The following is a 24,818-nucleotide window of genomic DNA, read 5'->3' as shown; positions in this document are numbered from 1 at the left end:
TTTGCTTTTGCTCCCTCAATCAAGATATCCTTTTCCTTATTTTCCCTCTCTGTCTTTCCCCCTTCTTGAATGACCTGCCAAGCACTGGGCAGAGCTTCTGAAGGCTAGTCCAAGAGAAGGAAGAGCAATAATATGAGCAAAGGGGTAAAGACCATTATGGAAATACCCACAGGAACAGCTGAGCTGAGTTTGTGAAAGCTCACTGACACTGGGCTGATAATAGGGAACCTGCATAGGACCAAACTATGCCCATTGAATGTGGGGGACAATTGTGAGGTTTGGGCAGTCTGGGGGGCCACTGGCAGTGGGACTCAGATTTATCCCTAGTGTTTGGACTGGCGTCTTGGAGCACATTCTCTTTGAAGAGATACCTTGCTCAGCCTAGATATAGGGGGGAGGGCCTTGGTCTTCCCTCCAAGTGAAGTGTCAGACTTTGTTGACTCCTCATGGGAAGCTTTACTCTTTCTGAGGAGGGGATGGGGGTGAAGGGAAGGGAAGGGTGGTACTGGAGGTGGGGAGGAAGTGGGAATGGGCATAGCGATGTAAAATGAGAAAAGATTGTACTAAAAAAAATTCTTAATGAGAAAAAAAAGCAAGTGTGACCAAGAAAAATCATTCTAAAAGCATACCATAGAAATATGACCACAGAAACATAAATTTTACTATTAATATTTTGACACCTTTCATGGTTTCTGCAGCTTGTGCATATGACCTCAAAAGCATGCAGTTCATCATACACTAACGTCATAGACCCTCAAGCTGTTCAGACTCGGCCAGAATGAACTACGTAACCTCCTTGTGCTAGGCGATGTAACATGCCAGGCACAGGGGGCTGTGGTAACTGTGATAATGTCTCACACTTGCTGATCGTCTGTTCTGTGTGTACTATCAGCAAATGTGCTTCCTTGGGCATTATCTTGCTGAATCATGCTGGAAGAAGAATAGCATTATCTTAGCATTCTTATAAGCATGGAGCTTTGCAAGGGAAAGAAATCCTTTGCCCAAGATCATAAACCTTGAGAATAATAAGGCCATAGACTCCACCCAAACCTGGGTATTACCTAAGCTGAACTCCACAAGTTATTCTAACCTGCCTGCCTGGGACAATACAGGGTGAAGAGCTGTGCCCTCCAGCCGTTAGCCTTGAAATTAGAAGAGTTAGGTGCAAGGAAAGTAGCCTTTGTGTATGAAGAACAGAATGACGTAATTCCAGACACCATGCTGAGGGTTCCAGAGGAAAGAGGGATTAATTAGGATCCACCTAGGGGAGGGTTTTAGGAGGTAGCCTTAGGCTAGGGGAGAACAAAATAGGTCATCAGCAATTATCTAGAGAATTAGGTCACTGTGAGTGTCAGAGCTGATGATTTCAAGCTAACAAGACTACAGCCATGCCCTGAATAGTTCAGAACTGCCTCCCACACCTCTGGAACCTATTCAATTTTGCCAGCTATTCTAGAGACCATGTGACTTACGGTCCTGGCTTAGGTAAGCTTCCTTCCTCATGTTGGGGAGGGACCAGAGTGGTATATATAACAGTGGGTATAGAATTTTGAGGAAGCCTTGTGAGTCAGGAACCCTGTGTTTAGTCTAGACTCTGCTTCTATAACTGCTTAATGCCCAGAGAGCCAGTACCCTGTCTGGCTTCCTGGTCTCTAAGGGCCAGTCTAGGAAAGGAGAAGGCAGAGGGTTTCAGCATGTTCGAGTTTTGTGGCCCTTGTGATATTGTTCCTATACATAGCTTATCAGAGGTGCCTTCCTTTTCATTCCACTGCAGTCCAGACCCAACCCCTTCTCCCACATCACATGGTAGGTTGGGAAAATCTTAGGCGCTAGAGTCAAACATTTGAATCCTGACCCCAATCCAGTTCTCGAATGAAACCCCTCACTCTCTACTCCCTAATTGTTTTGTGCTCTTGTTTCTAGTCTATAAAACAATAAACTCTAATGTCTATATAGAGAGCCTAATTCTATTGCTTTCCAAAAGAATTTACCTGTCACTGGTTTGTTACTAGGATGGAAAGTTATACTGACAGAAATGTTCCAAGAACACTTACCAGAGGCTCATAGACTTGAGATACAAATCATGCATCCTGTACTTTGGCTCACTGGCCTATTGCAGTAACTACTTGCTAATTGGACTCTTTGAACCAGCTTATTCAGCTGAGAGGACTGAGATCTGTATTCTTCAAGACCATGGAATCAGTAGTCTCTTGCTATCATATCATCCTTTGTGCACAGGGAGAGGGGGCAGCATGCCACCTGGCATTTGCCAGGTATGTGCATTGCCTTGATGTGTTCCATCATCCTAAGTCAGAGATGTTTGAGTGGAGCACTGGCGGAAGTATAGTAGGTTCTTTACCCTGGTAGCATCCTAGATTAAGAGTTACACTTAATGCTTTCCTCTTTACTTTCTCCCAATACTCAGCATATGTGGGCATGTATAAGTGTATAACTTCAACCTTTTTGTCCAAGTTGATTGATTATTCTCTTCTGATCCTTTTTTTTAATGAAAAGTACTTTTTTTTAAAAAAAAAGTATACATTTTATTAAGTGACTATTACTTTAAATCTATTTTAGATACTTAGAAATGAGGGAAAATTGATGCTAAGAGAAATAAAATAGTCCGTGAACTATTCTCTTTCTACTGGGAGAGATAGGTAGAACCTAACATAGGGAAATGGCATGTTAGAGTTATTCAGAAGTGAATTTAAAATCTAGGCTGTTCCCTGGCACTTTGCAGTAGGGCCATTTTGTAGCATTACACACAACATAGGAGAGGAGGTGGTCAGGCCAGTGCTATGGGATAATGTTCTTGTATACTGTAAAGATTTGTCACTTGTATTGGTTTAATAAAACACTGATTGGCCAGTAACCAGGCAGGAAATATAGTTGGGGTCACCAGGCTAGGAGAATTCTGGAAAGAGGAAAAGCAGAGATGCAGTCATCATCCAGAAGCAGAGGAAGCAAGATGAGAATGTCTTACTGAGAAAAGGTATAAACCACATGGCTAAACATAGATAAGAATTATGGGCCAATTTAAGTTGTAAGAGCTATTAATAATAAGCCTGAGCTAATAGGCCAAACAGTTATATTTAAAACAATAATAAGGTATAGAATGTATGGTGGTTTGAATAGGTATGGCTCCCATAGACTCATGTATTTGAATCCTTGGACTATAGGAAGTGGCTCTATAAGAAAGTAGGTGTGGCCTTGTTGGAGGAAGCGGGTCACTGGGGAGGCAGACTTTGAAGTTCCATATATGTTCAAGCTATGCCCAGAGTAGGACAGTTCACTTCCTGCTGCCCACGAATCAAGATGTAGAACTCAGCTACCTGTACAGCACCAGGTCTGCCTGCATACTGCCTTGCTTCCCATCATGATGTTAATGGACTAAACCTCTGAAACTGTAAACCACCCTCAATTAAATGTTCCTTTAGAAGAGTTGTCATGGTGACTGTGTTTCTTCTCGGCAATAGAAACACTAAGACAAGGTGTGTTTATTTATTAATACCTAGTGTAGACCAGAATACAAAGTCAAAGACCCTAGTATTTACCAAACAATCCAAACTGCAGAGTACTTATATGATGTATTAACTAGCAGATATATTTCAGAAGTGGTATTAGAAAGGACTAGTACTTCCTACAAAGATCTCCTCTACTGTTGATCTAATTTCTACTCTGGGACAGTGGACGGCACACAGTAGATGCCTATTTCCCATTTCTTTAGTGAGTGACAGAGAATACCATAAAGTTCGATGTGAAACTGGTAATGGAAATCAAATTTAATTTCTAGTTACAATGACATGATTTCTGAGAAGCACATAAAAAGTTGTCCTTAAACAAGCGGCAGAAAAATGCTAGATTTGGGTTTCTTAGGCATTATCTAGCTGGCCGAACCATTCTGGACAAATGTAACTCCAGTTGAGGAGCTAGAACTACTGGAATCTTTTTGGGCACTTTTTACCAATTGTACCAGATCTAGAAAATCCCCAGAGCTGACCTATCAATGTGATCTGAGTCACATTCTCTGGAGCCGTCCAAGCGTGCTCCATGTCTGTGTGAGACACTGAACTTAACAATTGCCACTGAATACTTTTTTCATATCCCCAGCACAGTGTTTGAGAATTGCATGTTCTCAGCTTCGTTCCCCACCTTTAAATAAGATTGAAAGTCATAGGCTGCTGGAAAGAATTCCAGGACTGTCTACATTGGCAGGGCAAAATGTCCTTTAGCACAGTCTTGGATACAATCTGGTTGACCTGTTAGCTTTGCCCAGCCGAGCTGGTACTAGCATTCCATAGCCAAGCACAAGGAAGCAGGGTCGCATGCCACCCACGCCCAAACCTCTCTGACATTTCCGTGGGCCTGGAGCCAACTCCCCCCCCCCCCCATATGTTTCATCTCCCTCTCAGAATACAAAGGAACACTGAACCTTTGAGTTAATTCAACACCCTCCCCCCTTCCTGGAGAGGGTAACAGTTCTGTTGGCCATTATAATGCATCTTCTGTCTCCCAGCAATCCACATAGTCATTAATTTCTGCTGCTGACATCAGGAAAGAGGATTATGTGTGTGTCTGAAACTGTTCCCAGAGTGCTCATTAGTCATAGATAATTGAAAAACGGGTAGGGGTAGGTTTGGTGTAATAAGAGTCCCTGCAGCCACCCGATAATTGTAGACTCCAGTTTGACCACTCAGGCCACATCTGTCCATTCAGAGGGGAATTCTTGGAGCCCAAATGTCCTCAGGGCCACCTGACATCTCAAGGTGAAGCGTGTAAACACAGCCAGATCAGAGCATGGGCGAATCGCCCATGGGATTCTTTCCTGCCTTCAACATGCAGAACAGAACAAGGAAAAGATGAAGGGAATCTGCTTTCATTTTGTTTTTATTGAAACTTAAGCTAATTTGGTTTTATTTAAGCCAACAAATAAGGTTGAGATCTGGAAGCTACACAGATAGCTCAGGGGAATACCTCCCGACATAGCCTAATCTGCACTGTCATAATAGTCAGTGTGATAATAGTCTCTGGACGTATATGTGCTTAAATGTTCGTAGTCTTTAAAGGGGGCACAAATGTGCTCATCAGATGAGCACTATTCCACACCCTGGCCTGACCCTTACTTTGTCTTGCACTTCCTCTTAGATTCATACCTTAATTCTACCTCCTGGATTTTAATGACTATGTAGGATTCTGCTGAATAGATGTGTTTTTGTTTGTTTTCTGTTTTAAGTATCAGACCAGAAGAGAAACACCTTTAAAACTATGATTTAAAAAAAATGCTTGTTCAAAAAAAAAAAAACACCAAAGAAACCACAGGTTAATAAAAAGCACATATTCACCCCCACCCCCACTGGAAACATTTCCTGTGTTTTACCTCCCAGGAATGTAGTTTTATAAACTCGTCCACCACCATTTTTGCTTTTGCAGTGAAGTCATATTCTTGCAGCCTGCATTTTCACTTGTTTGGGTGTTTGAAAGATAAAATGTTTCCTAGGCTAGCCTTTCTTCACATAGTAGGTTTACCTTTTTAAAAACGGAATTTGAGTGTTGAGTGGGTAGGTACTTACTAGTTTGCTGTCTGTAGCCTTGTGTTGCCCTTGTATAGGCTGCCCTTATTCCCCACCTCTCCTCAGTGCCCCTATCGCTAATAAACTGGATACCCCAACTCCTGGCCCCTCGGATTTCCCTACAGTGAACCACCATTTGTTTTGATGGAGCCGCTTCCTGGAATAGTCTAATTCTTGTAGGATACATCTATTTTTTGCCTTTGGAAGTCATTCTAACCCTCATCCAGGTGCTGTCTCTACCTTGAATATTTCATTCATTCTCTGAGGTCAGTGTAAGGAGCCCTCCTGTGTTCTTTAGGTGCAACATGCACGTTCTACCTTTCTCCTATATCTTCTGCACAGTTAATATCTTAGTTTTCCATCATCTTAGTTCCAGACTTTATGTGAATCTTTTGAAGACCTAAAGGCCCCTTTAGCTTATTGACCAATATCTAGACCTTGGCCCAAGGCAGGTGAGAACTGGTGCAGACCATCTTCTATGCATTGTTTCTAAAAGGCTCGTGGAAACATGAGCAAGCAGTTTGATGAAGCATAGAAGAAACTGCAGAGCCTGAGTCAGTGACGTCTTGATTAGCTCTGGGGCGAGCAATGCTGTGGGTTATAAAATTTCATGGTGAACGAAAACATTGGGGAAAGTTATCAGATGGCAACTAACAGTCCTAGACCCTCTAAGATGCTTCTGGCTGCGAAAATGAAGATGTGGAGATTTCTTTTCACACAATCTGTATTTCCACCTTCCTATCTTCTGCTGCGTCCTTTTGGTTTGGGTAAACAAAGCTCCTTCATGTTTGGGGTCAGACAGATGATGCCTGCAGGATGGTTCCAATTTAAGAAGGGATGTTCATCATGGTGAGCATTAACTCTTATTCCTAGATCACTAGCTTCAGAAGCCTGGCTCATTGTCCTGAGCTGAATTCTTTAGGAACTGAGCAGAGACTGACGTGGGATGAGTTGTAGACTGAACATGGTTATCTGTGGAAGCGGGAGACCCTGAGTGGTGATACAGTTAGAAATTACATTGGTCAGCCAAGCAGAGTGTTGTAGTAGGGTGAAGGGCACCTGCCAGCCTTCCTTCCTCCTTCACTGAGTCACAGGACAGGGGTCCAAGAGGAAGATCTGCAGCTGAGCATCCCCGGGGGACTTGGGGCTGGCAGCCGGCTACTGTCTGTACCCTCAATTTCTTTTAGCAAGTCAGCTTTTCTTTTCTTGATAAGGGAATTCAAGCCATGGCATCGTCTCTTCCTCCATAGTCCCTACATTAAAATTACCGTCATCAAAATCTCATGCCTTTTCTGTTTCTGCATTCCAATTACTCTTTAGCTTAACACTTCTCCCTTTGGTGAATGAAGAACTTCACTGCTGTTTTCTTTTCTAGTATCAAGCATATCCTCTCCTAAAATATTGCTGGAATGAGCATCTAAAAACACAGATCCAGCCACCACCCTCTTGCGTCACCTCTTCAGTGGGATCTGGTGGTGTCAATGCTGAGGCCCAAGCCCTGCATTGTTATTGCAAGGCTTGCTTCTCTAACCATCTCTGTCCATCACCTGCTACTCTTAACCAAACCTGTGCTCTACTGCCTTTACCCAGCCCTGAGCCAATCACCCACGATACTTCCTCTCTTCTATCCTGATTCTTGTTCAAGATGGTCTACCTGTTGAGTGGTCTTCAGTGCCCTGTGTACCCTGACACCAGGTCTGCTGAGAGCCTAGGACTCTACTCACAGTCATCGGAAGCCTCCTTTCACAGGCCAGATTCATTCATTTACTAACTAAGCTGTTTCTAAATCTCCCCAGCGAAAAGCGATCTTTCCTGCTAATTCCAACTCTCTTATGAAACTGTCCATGGAAGTTTCTCCTCTGAAGTTGTAGATCTTGTAGATGAATCTCTATAGTTTCTATTTTTTACTTTCTTCTAGAAATCAAGCCTTAAAATAACTCAGCAGGCAAGACTTCTAAATGGTAGTCATTTAAAAATGTACAACAATGCTTGTTTTAGAAATAAAACCCTTGATCCCTTCATTTATTCAAAGCATAGTTGAGAAAAATCTGTGCTTTGATGTCATAGTGTAAGACTTGATGTCAGAGGAGAACCTAAAGCCTATCTCCAATGTTTAAGCTACGTGGCTGCAGGAGACTTACTGTTCTAAAAGTTTCAATTTCCTGACATCCACCTGTGAGATGGGGACAAAAATTGGATCCTATTGTAGCCCTCTTAGATGTTATTAGCATAATGAAGAGAGAAAATGTATGCTATGTTCTTAGCACAGATAGAAGAGTTGACTCCAGGAGGAATGTCTGTCATATGTTACAGAATATATGTGGTGACAGAACTAAGAGACTGTCCAGAATCCAAATCCAGCTCTTCCACATTCTTATGTCCTGGAATTCAGTGCAGACCAGTGCTTACCCTTCTTCTATGCTTATGTTTATGCATCTGAACCGTGTTCGCTAGACCAGCACAAATCACCAGACATAGCATATGAGCAACACAGCAGACTTTAAACTGTGTTAGTCCTCATGATAAAGCAAGAAAAAAGTAGATGAATTAGTTCTGATGTCTTATTTAACTTAATAGATAAAAAATTATCATTTCTACATACAATTGGTGTAATGATTCTTTTTGGTGTGCTTAAGAATAAATCTAGCTCTCCCTTCCCTCCTGAGGCAACACCTGAGCAACACCTGAGGCAGGTGGGAGAGCTGACGTTGAGGTCAGAAGGGCTCAAGAGCTGCCCCTGCCTACCCCCAACTACAATACTCGGGAAAGTAGACCCTGCACCTCAGGTGGACGTCACAATAGAGCCAACCTCATTGGCAGAGGTCTGGGTGACCCAGCCCCAAAGTTGTGAGCATGGGATAGCTGTCCCCATTCCTCAGCTCTCATGTGGTGGCATAGAAGAGACAGAGGAGAGCTTTCCCCACCCCTGCCCATCAGTGGCTGAGGCAGGTTAGAGAGCTGGCTCTGAGGTCATAGAAGAAGGATTCATCAAGTCTGGAAAAGTGAATATAAAGAATCTCACTATTAATTTTATATCAGTCTTGGTTCAGTGATAATAAGTTTGCCTATTGTAGATAGGATTCTGCATATATATATATATAGTAGTTTCTCTTTTTTTCTCCTTTTCCTTTATTCTTTGTGTCTTTCACATCATGCATCTCCATCCCATTCGTTTCCCTGTCCCATGTCCTATCATATCCACCCTCTGCCCTTGCCACCTCCCCCGCCCCAATAAAAGACAATAAACTTTAAGAGAAAGAGAGAGAGAGAGAGAGAGAGAGAGAGAGAAATAATCAGTGTCATTGTGGTAGTTGTAGTGTGCCACAGTGAGTCACACAATAGACACTTTTTACCCATATATCTTTTCTTACAAGTGTTCATTGGAGAGAGTCACTGGTCTGGTTTGAGGTTTCTGGTTTCTTCTACACTGTCGATGCTGGGCCCTCACTGGTTATCCCGCTGATGCCCTGTGATATGGAGATCCTGTAGCTCTGGGTCTGCAGAACTGGTCCCTTTGTGTGCTCCAGCAGATCACAGATGGGGCAGATGTTGGGCTGAACCAACACATAATTCTTGTTCTGGGCCTGAGTAGTTGCAGGGTTAGTCAGCCCACTAGCTCTCCCTCGTCCTCACCACCAGTGTGAGCTCTCCTGCATTGTCTTTGGGAGTTCACTCCTTTCAGCAATGAACAAATCTTTGGTATATGTACTATGTCCTTACCAAACATAATTCAGATACTAGATTTCCACTGGAAATGCTTTTCTTTCTTAAAGTAAATTTGCACACTCATATTATTCCAAACATACTTTGTTTGTCAGAACACAAATTCAATGTGTTTTAAAATTTTAAATGTAAATGACTTAAAATCGATATTAAATGAAGAAGATCTAAAACCCACCACATTGATATCAATCTTTTGGGCTAATCTATTTCTAGAGTTAGTTATAGACAGAAGTTTATTATTTAATATAGGTTTAAGCATGGACTGGGGAGGTGTTTTATTTCCAGTTAGAGGGTCTTTAGAGCCATTTACCATCTTCACTTGTGTGTGTGTGTGTGTGTGTGTGTGTGTGTGTCTGTCTATGTCTGTATGTCTTTGTGTGTATATTTGTAATTGTGTGTGTGTGTGTGTGTGTCCATGCACATGCTGAAAATATAAGGCACCGCTGCCTAACCCTGAAGCTCCCTAAACAATGACAAGTGATGCTTTCATGCTCAAGAAGCTCATAGCACACATTTAGAATCCTAGGATGGGGCTCAATAGAGATTACAGAATACATGTGGTCTAAGTCTTACACAGACCCTACATGGCAGAAATACTTACAGAATACTTTCCAGAGTGGAAGGGTTCAGCCTCTGTTAAATACCTCACAACAGATAGATCATTTCATTTTCCTCTGCCTCACATGGATTTCTGTGTCCTTATCTCATCTTCCTAACTAGATCGAAAGCAAGAACTGCCTTTTCCAGCCCAGCAGTGCCCACACAAAGCTAGAGAATCAATAAATTATTAACTAAAGGCCTCCCCGATGGCAGGACGTCAAGGTCACTTGAAATATCAGGGTCACTGCATTGCAAAATTCCGAAGAATTGTTTCTGAGCAAGCAATAGCCTCACGGAATCCCCTAAGGTTTCAACTGGCCTATCTCCTCCAGCTAGAATACACAATTTAAGAAATTCTTTCTTGGAACAAAATATTTCTTTTCTTTACCCTCCAATAGGAAGCAAGCGCAGAAGTCACTTTTCTGTTTCTTTTGGAGCACGTGTTTGCGTGCCTATCATAGACATATAACAAGATCACAAAATGAGCAGAGGGGTGTTTTATGGGTGCATGGTTTCTGTCTCTGTGCAGTTGAGAAAATGCAGGCAAGGAGGATGGAGCAAAAAGGTTCTTTTAAGAAAACCCTCTGTTCACGTTCGAGTTTTCCAAACTGATGGGTGTTTGTTTTCTCTCATGTCTACCAGGAAATCTCGTGCTGCCTCCTGGAACTTGTCTTGGAAGTGGGCTCACACCAGAGGCAGCCAAAGAGCTGGGTCTTCCCTCCGGGATTGCTGTGGCAGCCTCACTCATCGACGCCCACGCAGGAGGACTAGGTAACCTCTTCTTTCCCAGCACCGCTTCTGTGGGTTCTCTGGGCAAAAGAATACATCTTTTCTGTTTGCTCAGCAGAGGTCAAGGGCTGATGATTTAAGGTGAAATAAGAAAAGGCCTTAATACCCATAAGCATTTGAATAGAATTAGAAAACTTATAATTAAAAATAAAAGTTATAAACTATTAATTCCTTAATACATAATAATATAACATTAATCTAGATAGTTCTCTAGCGTCATGAAAATTTGGACAACATATGTTTTCTTCCGTCCACAGTGTGTGATGGTAGGGTGGCTTTCATGAATTCTTTCTTTACTAATGGTAGCGCAAAATCTTTATAAGCATGATATATTTGTTTAATAAAATATTTGGCTTTTTTCCTAAACCCAATTACTTGATTGAAGTCTCGATTTAATTTCCTATATAACTTTCAAGTCTTCACTTCATGCATTTATTTATTCATTTTTCAAAAACCCATTGGCTCCACACCACACACTCTGGCGTGGTGCTAAGGGATGGTGGACGTGAAACAAAGCCTGGGACTGGTGTGAAGCGCTTGCCCAGCTTGCACAAGGCGTGTGATTCAGTCCTCAGCATCTCAAAGCTATGTGAATGTGATGAAATAAAATAAAACAAAACCGAATTCTCCTCCCGAATTTTAATAGGAAAACATACAAGAAAGCAGAGCACGCTAGTTAAATGTGGGGGTTCTGTTCTTGTCTTCAACTCGACTGTAGTTTCCTTCTGTTTTCTCTTTTGACTACTATGATTCTCAATCTCTCAATTTTACTACGTTCCTATATAGTCTCCTATCCTTTCAGTACAACAGCGTTGGTTTCAAATGATGGCTTGTAATTTGTAAGGCACACGTTCCAAGCCATGCCATTGAATTTTCAGAACTGAATAGTAAGAAGTAGAACAGAAACAGGGCAAAACACAGCAGACTGTGTGTCTTGCACGGCAGGGGTAGGTAAGTACTGTGTTGTTAGCCTGTTTCCATGTGTGAGTGTACATAGGTGCATACCAGGCCATGGCTAAAATGAATCTCTTATAATGGATTAAGGTCACAGAACTTTAGTCAAGTGTGGTGACACACCTGTGTGGTTTTTGCTACTTGAGAAGTGAGGCAAGGGTTCAGCCATTCTTGTGGTGTAGTAAGACTCCAATTCGTAATTGCCTATTCACGTTTTACCTTAGAGCAGCTATTCACATGAATAACCCTTTCATGGGGTTCCTAACCATTGGAAAACACAGATATTTATAATTCCTAACAGTAGCAAAGTTACATTTAGAAAGTAGCAATGAAAATATTTTATGACCACAACATGAAGAACTGTATTAAAGGGTCACAGCATTAGGAAGGTTCAGAACCACTGCCTTCAAGTCAAGAGCTGTCTCTTCAAGGACTCACCATAGATTGTGTTTCCAGATCTCAGTCCATTACATCTCTGTCCTTGGCACGTGTGTTATTTGCCTAGAAATGACTTATGAGAATCTCAATCTACTCTGTGCTGCTGTAACAGCATCCCCGAGGCCACAGATACCAAGAGTATAGATTTATTATAGCTCTGTAGCCTGGAATCTCAGAAGACTCTTTCTGTCTGTATCAGAAGGCGGAACAACAAGGGAGCATTTTGCACGTGAAAGAGAAAGGAAGTTGCTTTCATTGGGAACTCTCTCCATTAATATGTAACCCATCCCTATCACGTGAAATACCTCTTACAGCTCCCACTGCTCAACATTGTCACCAAGGGGGAGGCTAACCCTTGGTGACAATGGTTAGGTAACCCCCTCCAATTTGAAGGTCATTAAACTTTCTCCTTTACAGCCCCTATTCATTGGAACAGTTAGATTGAGAAATTCTGTAAATTGTGCTCCTTTTGTTGTATTTATTTGTTTGAGAAAATGATCATATTATGTTGTAACTTTATGATTGATCTGATTGCCTTTTCTACCAGACTAGGAATTTCTTGCGAACAAGGACACTGTATCATTCATCTCTTGCTCCTAGTGGTGAACATTGCATCGTGTTTTATAAGTAGCTGATAAATGTGTTGAGTAAGGTCACATTGAACTTTAGAGTGAAGGTTGATCTGTTTCCTGATGTGTGGGGTTGGGTGACACTCATCACCAGTCTGAGAGCCCCTTCCCGGCTCATCTTTCTGTTCTCAGGCTCTGGCGCAGAGAAAGAATAAACAACAGGACTGCTCATGGGAGAGGAGGATGATAAGGGGTGTGGCTGCAACCACAGGCAAGGCTGTTTCTCTCCAGCGTTTCCCAGCGCGAGCAGTGCTTCTGGGTAGAGTGTCATGCTTTGAAGTACAAGCCACGGAGCTGGAGGCGTAGACAGACGTAGACAGACATGGAATGTTCTCGTCTCATAGCTGTCCTGACAGTGCAGATCGTGGAGCCGCTCAGGGAAACTTTCTTTATTTTCTTTTGCAATTCTCCCTGGGGTGACAGTCTCCACCATTTGCCTCACCCAGGTACAAACCCTTGGCTGGGGCCACTAGGTGCTACAGGGAAGGGAGCCTCGTCTTGGGGAACCATAGGCACTGTGGTTTCCTTGTCAGCTTCCCTGGCCTCCCTAAGGATGTGTCAAAACACACCTTTGCATTTCTGCCCAGGACATTTTGTGCTGTCCATGAGGGGTAAACTCCCAAATGACCTCCATTTGGTGTCTAAATACAGAGCTCACTGACAGAAATTTCACCCCCAGGAGCTTTGGTTTATGTCTGTTGTGCCCAGGCTCTCCCACAGTAATGAGTTCCCACCTATTAAAAGTAAATTTTGAAGTGGAAAGATAGAATAAATTTCTGGATTTTTAAAGAGCAGAACCCAGGTGCCTATGTTAGTGAGAGAAGGCAAGGGAAGGGATTCGCACTGCTGTGGATTAGGAAGACTTGCTGATAATTCAGATCAAATTTTGTTCTTCTAGCTTCTTACCCTGCCTCTTTTCCCCGCACTTCACAGCCAGCTCAGGATTAGGATATCTGGGAAAGTCAAGAGGCCTGGAAGCAAACATTCCGCTCATTTTCCACCTTGAGTGTGTCATGTTAGGGTTCAGTGGAAAACAGAGGTTAGAGAGACCTGGATGACCATCTGACCACAGATGGACTGAAGATGAATATCAGGTGTATGCGGCCTGTCTGTGCTGGGTCTGGACACTGGAGACTGTCAGCAGTGAACAAAACTGACAAGGACTGTTCCTTCTAGGGAGCTTTGTATTGCTCTCCCTGCTCTGTGTTTATGTCGGTTCCTAGTATTGGTTTGAGCCGCAGATCTGACTCGACTAAATCCTTGTTCTGCCTGCAGGCAGGTTACCTCTTCTCTTTTATGGGAAGAGCTACCAATGGCCCTTCGTGGTTTTTCTGTGAAAACTGGTGATATCTACATCACACATGTGCACAGACACAGACACACACATACACATGCTCACACAGACAGATATACGGATGCAGACACATAAACACTCTCTCTCTCTCTCTCTCTCTCTCTCTCTCTCTCTCTCTCTCTCTCTCTCTTAGGTGTGTAGTATTTCTCTTCTTTTCCCTGTGCACAGGCAGGCAGAGAAGAAAGAGCCCAAGTCCCTGACCCCTCTGTCTCTCCAGAAGTGGCCCTGATTGTCCTCCTCATGCGCTTTAAAAGAATTCAGTACCCTAAGAAGTTACATAGATTTAAGTTGGAAACAGCCTTCAGAACTGATGGAGAGAACCTGGTGCTGAGCGACCCCAAATGTCATGATAAGAGCCTAACTTTGGAGTGGGAGTGGTATGCCAGATGTCCTGTTCTCTCACAACACTGCCCTGACAACCATGGGCAGGTCATATGCTGACCTGACATGATCAGCCTTGCACCCCGCATTCGGGGAAGTGGTGGGGGTCACCTCTCGGCAGAAATACCCCATAGACTCTCGTTCCCAAAGACAGCCTGGGATGGAAAGATAGGGATCAAAGAGCAACACAGCTCAATTCATGGGTTTTCCAGCTCTGGAAACAGGAGGAAGGACTTTGTGGGAATGAAAAATCAAAGATAAAAGAACATTTTGTTCTTAAGGGACTGGTTAGTGAGTTCTCCAGCAGACAGCCAGCAGATAGGAGTAGTTTTGTTTGCACTTTGTGGGGGTGGTTCTGGCCAGGGCTCCTGCTGCTGGTATTTTTCTAGCTTGTAAAAATAGCATTAACTTTGTTCCAGGTCTGTTCTTGGCTCCAGCGCCCCAACTGTCCTAAAAGGAAATAACAACCTCATTTCTCTCTCAGGCCCCCTTCTTTCAGTGGCTTTTCTCTATCAGACAAACTTCTGACTGCCTATCAAAGCTTGAAGATGCTGCTGTCTTCTTTGGGAAACCTTCCTTGACTCCCAAGCTAAACGAATTCTTCCTTGTCTGTGTGCTTGCTGTATCTTATGTTTGCTGGTTTGTATGTTAACGCCATCTCATTTACTCTTGTGTAGGTTCTTGTAGCATACTGTATTTCATCCTGAGTGGCTAGTGTCTCAGTGAGTAAATGAATGAAAGAATGGCATTGAGTCCCTAGTGGATGCTTATTTCAGCTGGGAGGCAGATGTCTTTGTACAGTAGCTGTACCTGGCTCAGTTCTTCAGTAGAAAGCATTAAGTCCAAGCAATTCCTCAACTGATCTGAGATGTCTGGAAATCTCCACAAAATTCTGTTTATGCTCCTATTAGCCTGATTTGGTAAAAACAAACCTTTTCTGCTAGGTTGAGGACAACTTTTTAATTCCTGACATTGGATTCTCTATCAGATGTTGCATTGTCTTAAATTGCTCTTCTGAGTTGCAGTGTTGGAAAAAAATAAGGACTTCCCCCCCTCCCTTCCTTCTCTCCACTTCCCTCCACCCTCTTTCCTTCTTTCTTTCTCCTTTTTGTTTGTTTAATGGCAAAAAGAATTAGTTTAGCCAGTCTTAGAAAAAAACTTCTGGTCCTTGCCTTGCTAGAACAAGTTTCTTCCAGTGAACAACAAACCATGCTAGTCTCTTTTTTTCTTTCCTTTTTCTTTTTTCCTTTATTTTTGTTTGTTTTGTTTTGAGACAGGGTTTCTCTAACAGTCCTGGCTGTCCTGGACCTTACTGCATAGACCAGGCTGGCCTTGAACTCACCGAGATCCGCCCGCCTCTGCGTCCCGAGTGCTGGGATTAAAGGCATGCGCCACTACTGCCTAACCCATGCCAGCTCTTATGGAAGAGAGGGAAGGCAAGCAGCAGAATCCAGTAATGTGATTTGAGGAGTGTTTATTTATAATTAATATGCAAAGATGGATATTATGTATGGATATGATGCGTGGCATTTTGATGACAGACATTTTTCCAAGCAATGATCTCTTCTATTTCTAAACTTGAGACAGAAGCACATTTCTCCTCTTTGTGGAATCACTTCTAACAGCAAGTGTGTAGTTTAAGGGGACAGATATGTGAAGCCTTATTTGGCCATGGGGGCACCTGCAACTCAGAGCTGAATTATGGACCCAAGAATCTATTCTTCTCTCTGTTGTCTCACACTTAGGAAGAAGCTCTTTGCATGGTGCTTTTCCGTTACATTTGTCAAATGGGACAACGGTGGCTCACACGGCTGCCTAACTTTGTCAAAACCTTCATGGCAAGGTGGAGGTTTGTGAGTAAGCCTGACTGGTCAGAATCCGTGACTCACACTTATCACTGTGGAATGTGGAATGATGGACCTATTAATACATAGTTGGTCTACTTTTGAATTTGTCCCCGAGAATATCTAAATAAGTAGCAAACCTTGAGAAAAGGCTTTCAGCAAGTGTATACTGACAAGCCGCTTTCCTGGCTGATGAGGGTGGAAGGTGAATGCAAGAAAGCCTGGAGTTTTGGAAAATTGCAGCCCAGTAAACAGGCAAGTACAGTAATTATCGTTATTTGCGCTAAGCGTGGAAGGCTTTGGTAAAACATAAAATAGTCTCAAAATGGAGACAGGAAATTACAGAAGGATCCCTGGGTAAGAGATGCCTGGAACTGTGCTCACAGCAAGCCACACCATTATTATTTCTTGGAAAGTAGAATGTGTTTGTTCAGTCACTTTTAAGCTTTAACTATTACTTCTAATAATACATCGATAATATCAGCATCTTTAATAAGAATCACAGTTCTTAGTACTGCATGACCATATCCTGCCTGCCTTCCATGGCCCCGGTGCTCCGCCTGGTGCTCCTCCTACTTTACCTTTACCCCTTTCAGCAGTCCTAGTAGATAAAGAAAGGTCAGTTCCCATGTTGTGGGGCACACAGTGACATTTCCAGAATCTCATAACTAGTGTCTTAGCTAGCTTTGCACTCGAGATTGAGTCTGTAGCTCGTATTACTTTCTCTAGGCTGGTGGATCTCAAGCAGGGGTGACTTTAGACACCTTCATTCCACCTAGCAGAGAGTTAGCACATCTGAGGAAGGGGAAATATCACTGGTGTGTGACAAAATGAAGCCAGAGGTGTTGCTAGCTACCCTGCATGCTCAAGCCAATCCCTGCCACAAAGAAGCCTTGTCCAGCTATGGACTGACTTCCCCCCGCATGGTGGCTGAGGAGCCTTGCTCTGCTCCAAACACCTGCAATGATACAATATCCCATTTTTCCATTCAGCTTATTTCTGTAGAAGCCAAGAACTAAGCCAAAACAATGGTTTTGCTAATGTGGTACTTTTTAAATGGAATATTCGGAGACCTAAACTCCTCAATAAAAGTAGCCAGGTGATCAAAAGATATGAAAGTGGAGACTGAGGAGTCAGGATCAACATGGCTTCTTCAGCACCTGTCCGTCTGACATCGAGCTTCTGGGACATGTGGCCTTCTTCCCATGTTCTCTGCCCCTTTCCTGTATGTCCATGCTTCATTGCTGAGCATGGATCCTTCTCCCCCTCCTAGACATTCCTAGTCAGGCATCAGATACAGTCAGATTACATTGCTGCCTCTGCCATAGCATCTCCAAATCCCACTCTCCACCGAGTACTAGTTGCCCTCTTGATGTTTCTCCTGTACATGTTCTACCTATTTCTGCGTTCCTTTGCATGCCTGCCATTGGACATGAATCCTACTGACATGACAGTTGTGGAAGGGTTCTGTGACCTCAAAGTAAGGATCACTAAATCCATGAAGAGGGACTTTGAAAGGTAGATTTCAGATCTGATTGACTCATGAAGCTAGATCTGTCTCTGTGCTCACGAGATGCCACCTGGAACCCAGAGGAGCAAAAATATAAAATCTGATGACATGGGTTCAGAACAGTTGTGATGTTCAAGCAACAAGTGGGCAGGCATGAGATCAGAGCTGAACAGGCCAGACTCTGGGTCAGAACTGGCAGCAGCAGGAAGCTTTTCCACGGGGCACATTGAAAACAGAAAGTCCATAGAAGTGGAGGGGATTCCAAGCACTGATAAAGCCATCTGTGGAGACTGGAAGGAGAAAGGCCGTGCCAGGCCCCGAGCAGATAGCAGACGCACGACTTCAGGGAGTTTCTGGGTCTGTCTGATCAGAAGCAGAAGGAAGAATGTGTTAATATGATTTCAGGACTGTGGTTTTAAGCCGAGGTTGGATTTAATGAGAATCACTGCTGCTGAAGATCAGCGGCTATGGGAGTGTGGCAGACACATACACGGTAGAGGGGCACAGGGGACGATTGGGGTGAAAAATTTTGGAATTTCTGTTCTCAGACTCCAGGGCTTTCTTGGAGAGCTGCAGAGGAGTGGCCCAATCCAGGTGACCAGTCTCTTACCTGTAGACAGGAAGCTGAGAGGGATCCAGGCCTTGGGGCTGTAGCCAGTTCCTCCAGCTCACCCCTCTTTAAGTCTGGTGCCACTTAATTCAGTATGCGAAGCCGTGCCCCTGCCGTGACATCATAGTGTTTGCAGTGTGATATACACATACTCCTCTTTGGATAATGAGTTAGCATACAGTTTGGGAACACAAAGGCTACCCAAAGAGTTTCTGTACTAAATTCTCTCATTTGCAGATGAGAAAACCAAAACTGAGAAAACCAGAAAATTACTGTCAAAGCTTGATTGAAAAATCTGTGTTTTCTCTTTCAGCTTGGCGGGGCAGCCAGGGCTCTGCTCCATTATGTAACAGTATCTCCAGTTAGGAAAAACGAATGGGCCCTGGTGTCTTCTTCCATTCCTTGCCGTAGCTCCTAGGTAATGGCTGCAGTCTGTGTCACAGCTGGCCATGAAATAGGTAAATTCGTTTTTCGAAGCTGAACATGAGTAAGTTTTTTTGTTTTGTTGCTGAAATCTACAAAGCTCTCATATGCCTCCTACAAAGCTGTCAACAATCAAAACACACAGTGGACAGTTTCCTTTGAAGAGCTCAGCCTACTTTCTTTTATTTCATCTACAACTCGTTGAAACACACTTTGTGCCCAGTGTTTGCTCAGGGCCTTTAGCACTCACTGCTGTCATCTTGAAACCACTCTAAGCTACCATTGTTTTCTGCATTCAGTGCTCAAGAAAATCAAGGTTTATGAATGTGCTCATTGTAATTAATTTATTTGTATCCCAACCGCATTTGTCCCCTTCCTCTTCTCTTCCCATTCTGTCCCGTTTCTCCTTTGCCTTCAATCCATTTCTCCTCTTCTTCTGTTCAGGAAGGGACAGGCTTTTATGGGTATCAACAAAGCATGGCATACCAAGTTGCAGTGAGACTAAGCACCTCCCCTTGTATTAAGGCAGGGCAGGGCAATCCAGTATGAGGAATAGGTTCCCAAAAGCCAGCCAAAGCATCAGGGACCAGCTGATTCCCATTGTCTTCTCGCAAGAAGGCCAAGCTACAAAACTGTCACACATATGTAGAGGTCCTAGGTTGGTCACATGCAGGCTCCCTGGTTGTTGCTACAGACTCTGTGAGTTCCTGTGAGCCATCTTAGTTGATTCTGTTGGTTTTCTTGTGATGCCCTTGACCCCTCTAGTACCTACAATCCTTCCTCCCTTTCGTCAGCAAGATTCCCCAGGCTCAGGCTAATGTTTGTCTGTGTGTCTCTGCATCTGTTTCCATACATTACTGGATGAAGGCTCTCTGAGGACAATTGGGGTAGTCACCAAGCTGATCACAAGAGAGGGCAAGTTCAGGCGATGTATCCACTACAATAGTAGTCTTAACTGGGTCATCTTTGTAGATTCATCCGAGTTTCCCTTGCATAGGTTTTCTGCCTGACTCGGAAATGCCCCCATTTCCAGTTACCTGTTTTAGTACTCTCCCCCCTCTATCAAGCCCCTAACCCAATCCCTCTAGTTCCCATCCCCACCTTCCCCCACTTGACCCAGGAGATTCCTTCTTCCCTTGCCCGATTCATGCATTCCCCCATTGGGCCCTCTTTGTTACCTCTCTGGGTCTGTGGATTATAGCACAGTTATCCTTTACTCAGTCTAGATGCCTCTCCTCTAAAGGGTGGATAAGGAATGTGGCACATTTACACAGTGGAATATTACTAAGCTGTTAAAAATAGTGGCACCAGGAAATTTGAAGACAAATGGATGGAACTAGAGAAAATCCTCCTGAGTGAGGTAACCCAGACCCAGAAAGACAAACATGGAGTGTACTTACTCATAAGTGGATATCAGCTGTGAAGTAAAGGATAATTATTATAATGTTTTAACACATGATACTGTTCAGTCCTCTGCCCAGGCTATTCTCCTCTGGATCTTGTGCGTTTCCCTTCTGGTGGATAGTTTATGAATACATATGTGTCATGTTATGCCCATGCCTTGACTTGCCTTAGCCTATGCTTAGACCAGTCTACACCAGTGCCCCAAACAGGGCAGTACTCCAGTTATCTTTCTTCGGAACAGGTGCAGTTCTAGGTCCATTTATGAAAGAGAAAGTTAAGGTTGGAAACAAGGAAGTGAGTTTGATAGAGGCATTCTAAGCAGCCCCAGAGCCCAGATTCCACCCTATGAGGTTTGCTAGACAAGTCTAGAAATTGGGTAGAGGGAACAATAGAATTCATTGTGTTAATATTCATGCTCGTTTCATCTGTCTAGTATCTTGCCGTCTTCAAACCACCATCCCAGGAACAAGGAAGAGTGGTTTCCTTTGAGCAGCTGAGAAAACTGATACTTGAGGAAGCAAATGAACCAGCCAAAGCTAGGGGACCAGGAGTGCTTCCCTCCAGACAAGCCCCGTCTGTGTGCCCTGCCATGTCTTCACATCTGTCTTGCCACAGTCTTTGTGTCAAACAGGGAACAAGCTGTGCCCAGCACATCAAGTGGATTACCTTGACCCGGCATGAGTGAGCGGCTATAGCCAGAGCCCGTTGTTTGTTTACAGCACACCTCTTACCTTGTCCTCAGCCCCAGCACCTTGCCTGCTCTCTGGGAGGAGCCGTATCCAGAGGGCTGAAGTTAGCATTTTACTTGTGGGTCTGTGGCTGGAAAGAAGAGCTGCTGTTTGCCATTGCTGAGCTTAGTGGTGAAACTAAAAAGAACTCATGATTGTCCAACCTGCTTTGACACCCACTTGTTAGGGACTGCCACTGTCTTTGGGGCCTGGTCTTTAAGATCACACATGTGCCGCTAGTCATTTCTCATAGTACAGAAACCCAACGCATACTGTCCATGCTGCCCCTGGAGCACTCCTCTTTGCTTTAGTACAAACCAGAAGCTAATGGTGGGAAAAAACACATCTCTACTAACTGCCCTACAGGAGCCTATGTGGACTGCTGGCCACTTGCTTAGCGTCACTTAGTCGGCCTGCCTCATTTTCTGGTCTCACTTTTCTCTTAACTGTGCGTTCAGATATGTGAGTAGATACTCTATTGTGAAGACAGCATCTGATTAAAGAGAAAATAGCTTTTGAAATTCCCCATCCTGCATTAGTACCTTGTAACAAGCTCAGGGAGTTTGTTGCAATCTAGAGAAACCTCTAGACTTGAGTTCTATCACCTAGCTGCACTCTCCTTTCCACCGTGTTGACCATTTTGTGTGCTCTACTGTGCATCTAATAGAAGAACCTGACTCTGAAACAAGTGAAAACTGAATGCTTAGAGGTAACACAGCAGAGTAGTAAAGGGCTCACAACTACCCAAGTTACATGCTGGTGTTGGGTTCATAATAAGCATTTGACATTTTATGACTAGTTTTTGCCACCTGTGAAATAGGAACAACAGTCGCTACCTTACAGAGATGTTTAGTGATTAAGTGGACATGCAATGTAGAAGGCAGAACTTCATGCAAAGGCCACATGCCACTTCTCTGAGATGTGATGGAGGGGTGGGAGAGGAGAGGGAGTGAATTAACTGGCTTGCATGGAATAAGTTAGAGCATCACCTAGGACGAAAATTGGGATCTGCACATCAAGAAGCAGGAGCAGCATATGCCAAGGGTCTGAAATAATAATAAAAAAAAAGGCCTGGTGTATGCAGACTGAAGTTTCTGTCCTGCCTGGTCCAGCAGACCTGCAGTCCCAAAGAAACACACAGAGACTTATATTAATTATAAATTGTTTGGCCTATTAGCTCAGGCTTATTACTAACTAGCTCTTGCAACTTAAATCAACCCATAATTCTTATCTATCCTTAGCCACGTGACTTGATACTTTTTCTCAGTGAGACTTTCTTATCTTGCTTCCTCTGCATCTGGCTGGTGACTGCATCTCTGTCTTCTTCCCAGAATTCTTAATCTGGTTGTACCACCTATACTTCCTGCCTGGCTACTGGCCAATCAGCATTTTATTAAACCAATATGAGTGACAAATCTTTACTGGGTACGAGAGCATTATCCCTCAGCAGGTGTAGATAAGGAGTATTTCAGCATGGCAGGCTTCCATTGTGCCTGAGAGACAACAGAATGAACCAGTCTAGAAGACACCCTGTATGGCACAGTTTGTACCATGCAGCCAAGGCCTGGGGTCATATCCCTGCATTGAGCTTAACTGCTCTGGGCCTCCCATTCTAATACTAGCAAGGAGCCTGAAAGCCATGGTTTAAAAAAAAAAAGCCATCTCATTTTAAGCTTATAACAAACTGCTCTTATGTGGAGTGGCAGATCTGCTAGGCTCTGAATGAGGTGACCATCTCAGCCAGTGATTAGTGCCTGACATGGCAGCACTCTGGCCCGGTCTGCAGGATGGTGCCTTGCAAGGATACTGGGTGTTCCTGTCTCTCACCTCCAGCTCTCAACAGCACAGCGTGGGCAGAGCTGATCCTCACCACCACCATTCCTGCCTCTGTCCCCACCATCGTCTTTTGGGGGAGGAACTTTTTTTTTTCGGTCCCTTTTTCCTCACCTTTTAGCTCCTCACCTTGTTATCTCTTAGTGTTCTTCAAATCCAAACAGAAAAAGTAGAGATAATTCATGGTTGCTCTCGTGTGAGCTGGTGACTAGCTTTGCAGAGTCATTAGGATGTCTGGACTCAAACTTAATGTTGCCATCTTCCTTTTGTGGGTGACAGTGACAAATTACTCCCTCCCATGACTTCCCTGTGTTCCTGTCTTACTTGGAAATTACTGTTTACTGGAGACAGAGACTGGAAAATGCCTGGGGGGACAGCCAGAGAAATCAGTTATTTAGATAGCTCCCAATTAGTCACAGTAAATGAGCAATATGGATAAGAGAAAGAGAGATATAGAGAGGGTATATTTTTACTTAAATACAGAACAACTCATAGGAGCTTATCTGATTTCTAACTTCATTTACTTATTATAACATTTTCTACACTTGATTATATGTCTGGTCACCTGTTATATTTGAATATAGAATGCCTCCCCAGGTTCAGATTTTGAAACCTTAGTCTCTAGAGGTGCTAATGAAGAGGGCCTGCAAACTCGGTGAGATGGGGCCTAGCTTGAAATGATCGCTGACTGCGTTTGGTCCTCAGGGGCATATTATGTCTGGCTGCTTCCTGTCTTCCTGGCCCACCACCATGAGAACTGAGCGGCTCTCCCCCGACCATGGCCTCCCTGCAACAATAGACTAAACCCCATAAAACCAAGAGACAAAATAAATCTATCTTCTTTTAGGTTGTCTGTGTTAGTAATTTGGTTAGGAACAGAAACATAATTAAAATAACATCCAAGTCATTTAAAATAAAGGCCACTGTTCAGCCTAGCTTCTGATCGATGGTGGAATTGGGGCTGTGTTATCTTCACGTATCAACCCCCATATGGATCTGATAGTCTTCACCTGGGCACTTTAAAAGGCAGTGGGAGGTGTTTCCAGCTGCAGCTGATCACCTTAACAGTTGTGTACATCTTGAAAGGGCAACAATTATACCAGGAAACAGGAAGATTGCATTTAACATCTGTGTTTCCGAGGTGGAGCACGCAGGGGTCTTCTGTCTGTTGCACTTATGTGATCTCCATACTTCCTCATTGACAACAGCCTGGTGGCTCTGGTGTGCCTGACTGCGGTACTACCAAGTACACAGCTTCAAACAAACCCATGTTATCTGTATTTGATTTTTAAAATCTATTCAAAAGCTCGAAGACTGGAGGTTTTATGTAAACTCAAATTCTGTCCTCTTTTGTCTTAAGAGGATGCGTTATGCTGTTGATCCAGATTGTTACTGCTTCCTGCACTGAATTTCGCTTAGGAAGTTGAAAGTGTGTCAGCCTGAGACTCCCCACCGTGAAGGCCTGCAGTGCCATCTCCTACCCGTGTTGTTGATATGAGTGAAAACTTCCCACACCTTCTATAAACAGGGCTGTCACAGCTGAAACTTGTAAAGAAAAACCCACACAATTGGATGCTGTGAAAAAAAATCAAATATCCCCAAATAATATGACTCTTCAAAGGAGGTAATATATACCGTCTGCTATGTTGTGACGTAATATTATTGCTCAGACTAATGCCTATGGCCCAATAATTCTTTCCACTTGTATATATCATCATCCCTAAGTATAACACATAGACAATAATATTTAAACATCTAAATACACAATGACATTCCTGCTGCCTCCCCCCACTTGCACTGTGAGCCTCTTCTGGGCAATGTTATTTGTTTATTCTCTTCTCTTAAACCCAGGAATGACTTCAGCAAGTGAATGAATATATACATGCATGAATGAGTTTTCTGAGCAGCATGCTAAATACTGGACCATTTAAGGTGCAAATACAATAATCCAAAAAAAAAATTGGGATATGTGGGCTAAGTTCTAAAATACACAAAATGCTGTGATTTGTTGATGAATTATTGTGTGAC

The 24,818-nt window shown here is 43.4% G+C and overlaps 1 protein-coding gene across 6 annotated transcripts in view; it reads left to right on the top strand.

Annotated features, from left to right (window-relative positions):
- Positions 1-24,818, top strand: part of Fggy (FGGY carbohydrate kinase domain containing) — a 370,316-nt gene that overhangs the window by 165,765 nt on the left and 179,733 nt on the right. For all 6 annotated transcript variants that reach the window (XR_005974359.1, XM_041652162.1, XM_041652163.1 and 3 more), the window contains exon 7: positions 10,536-10,664. Coding sequence is in view for 5 of the 6 variants with exons in the window: in XM_041652162.1 (XP_041508096.1) it covers positions 10,536-10,664 (129 nt within the window). In the remaining variant the exon portion in view is untranslated. The remainder of the gene's footprint in view (positions 1-10,535; positions 10,665-24,818) is intronic.

This window comes from Microtus oregoni, unplaced genomic scaffold, assembly GCF_018167655.1.
Source record: "Microtus oregoni isolate MIOR12 unplaced genomic scaffold, Mior012 000005F_ref0000423, whole genome shotgun sequence".
NCBI classification, from domain to species: Eukaryota; Metazoa; Chordata; class Mammalia; order Rodentia; family Cricetidae; genus Microtus; species Microtus oregoni.
This window is presented reverse-complemented; position numbering and strand designations above follow the sequence as displayed.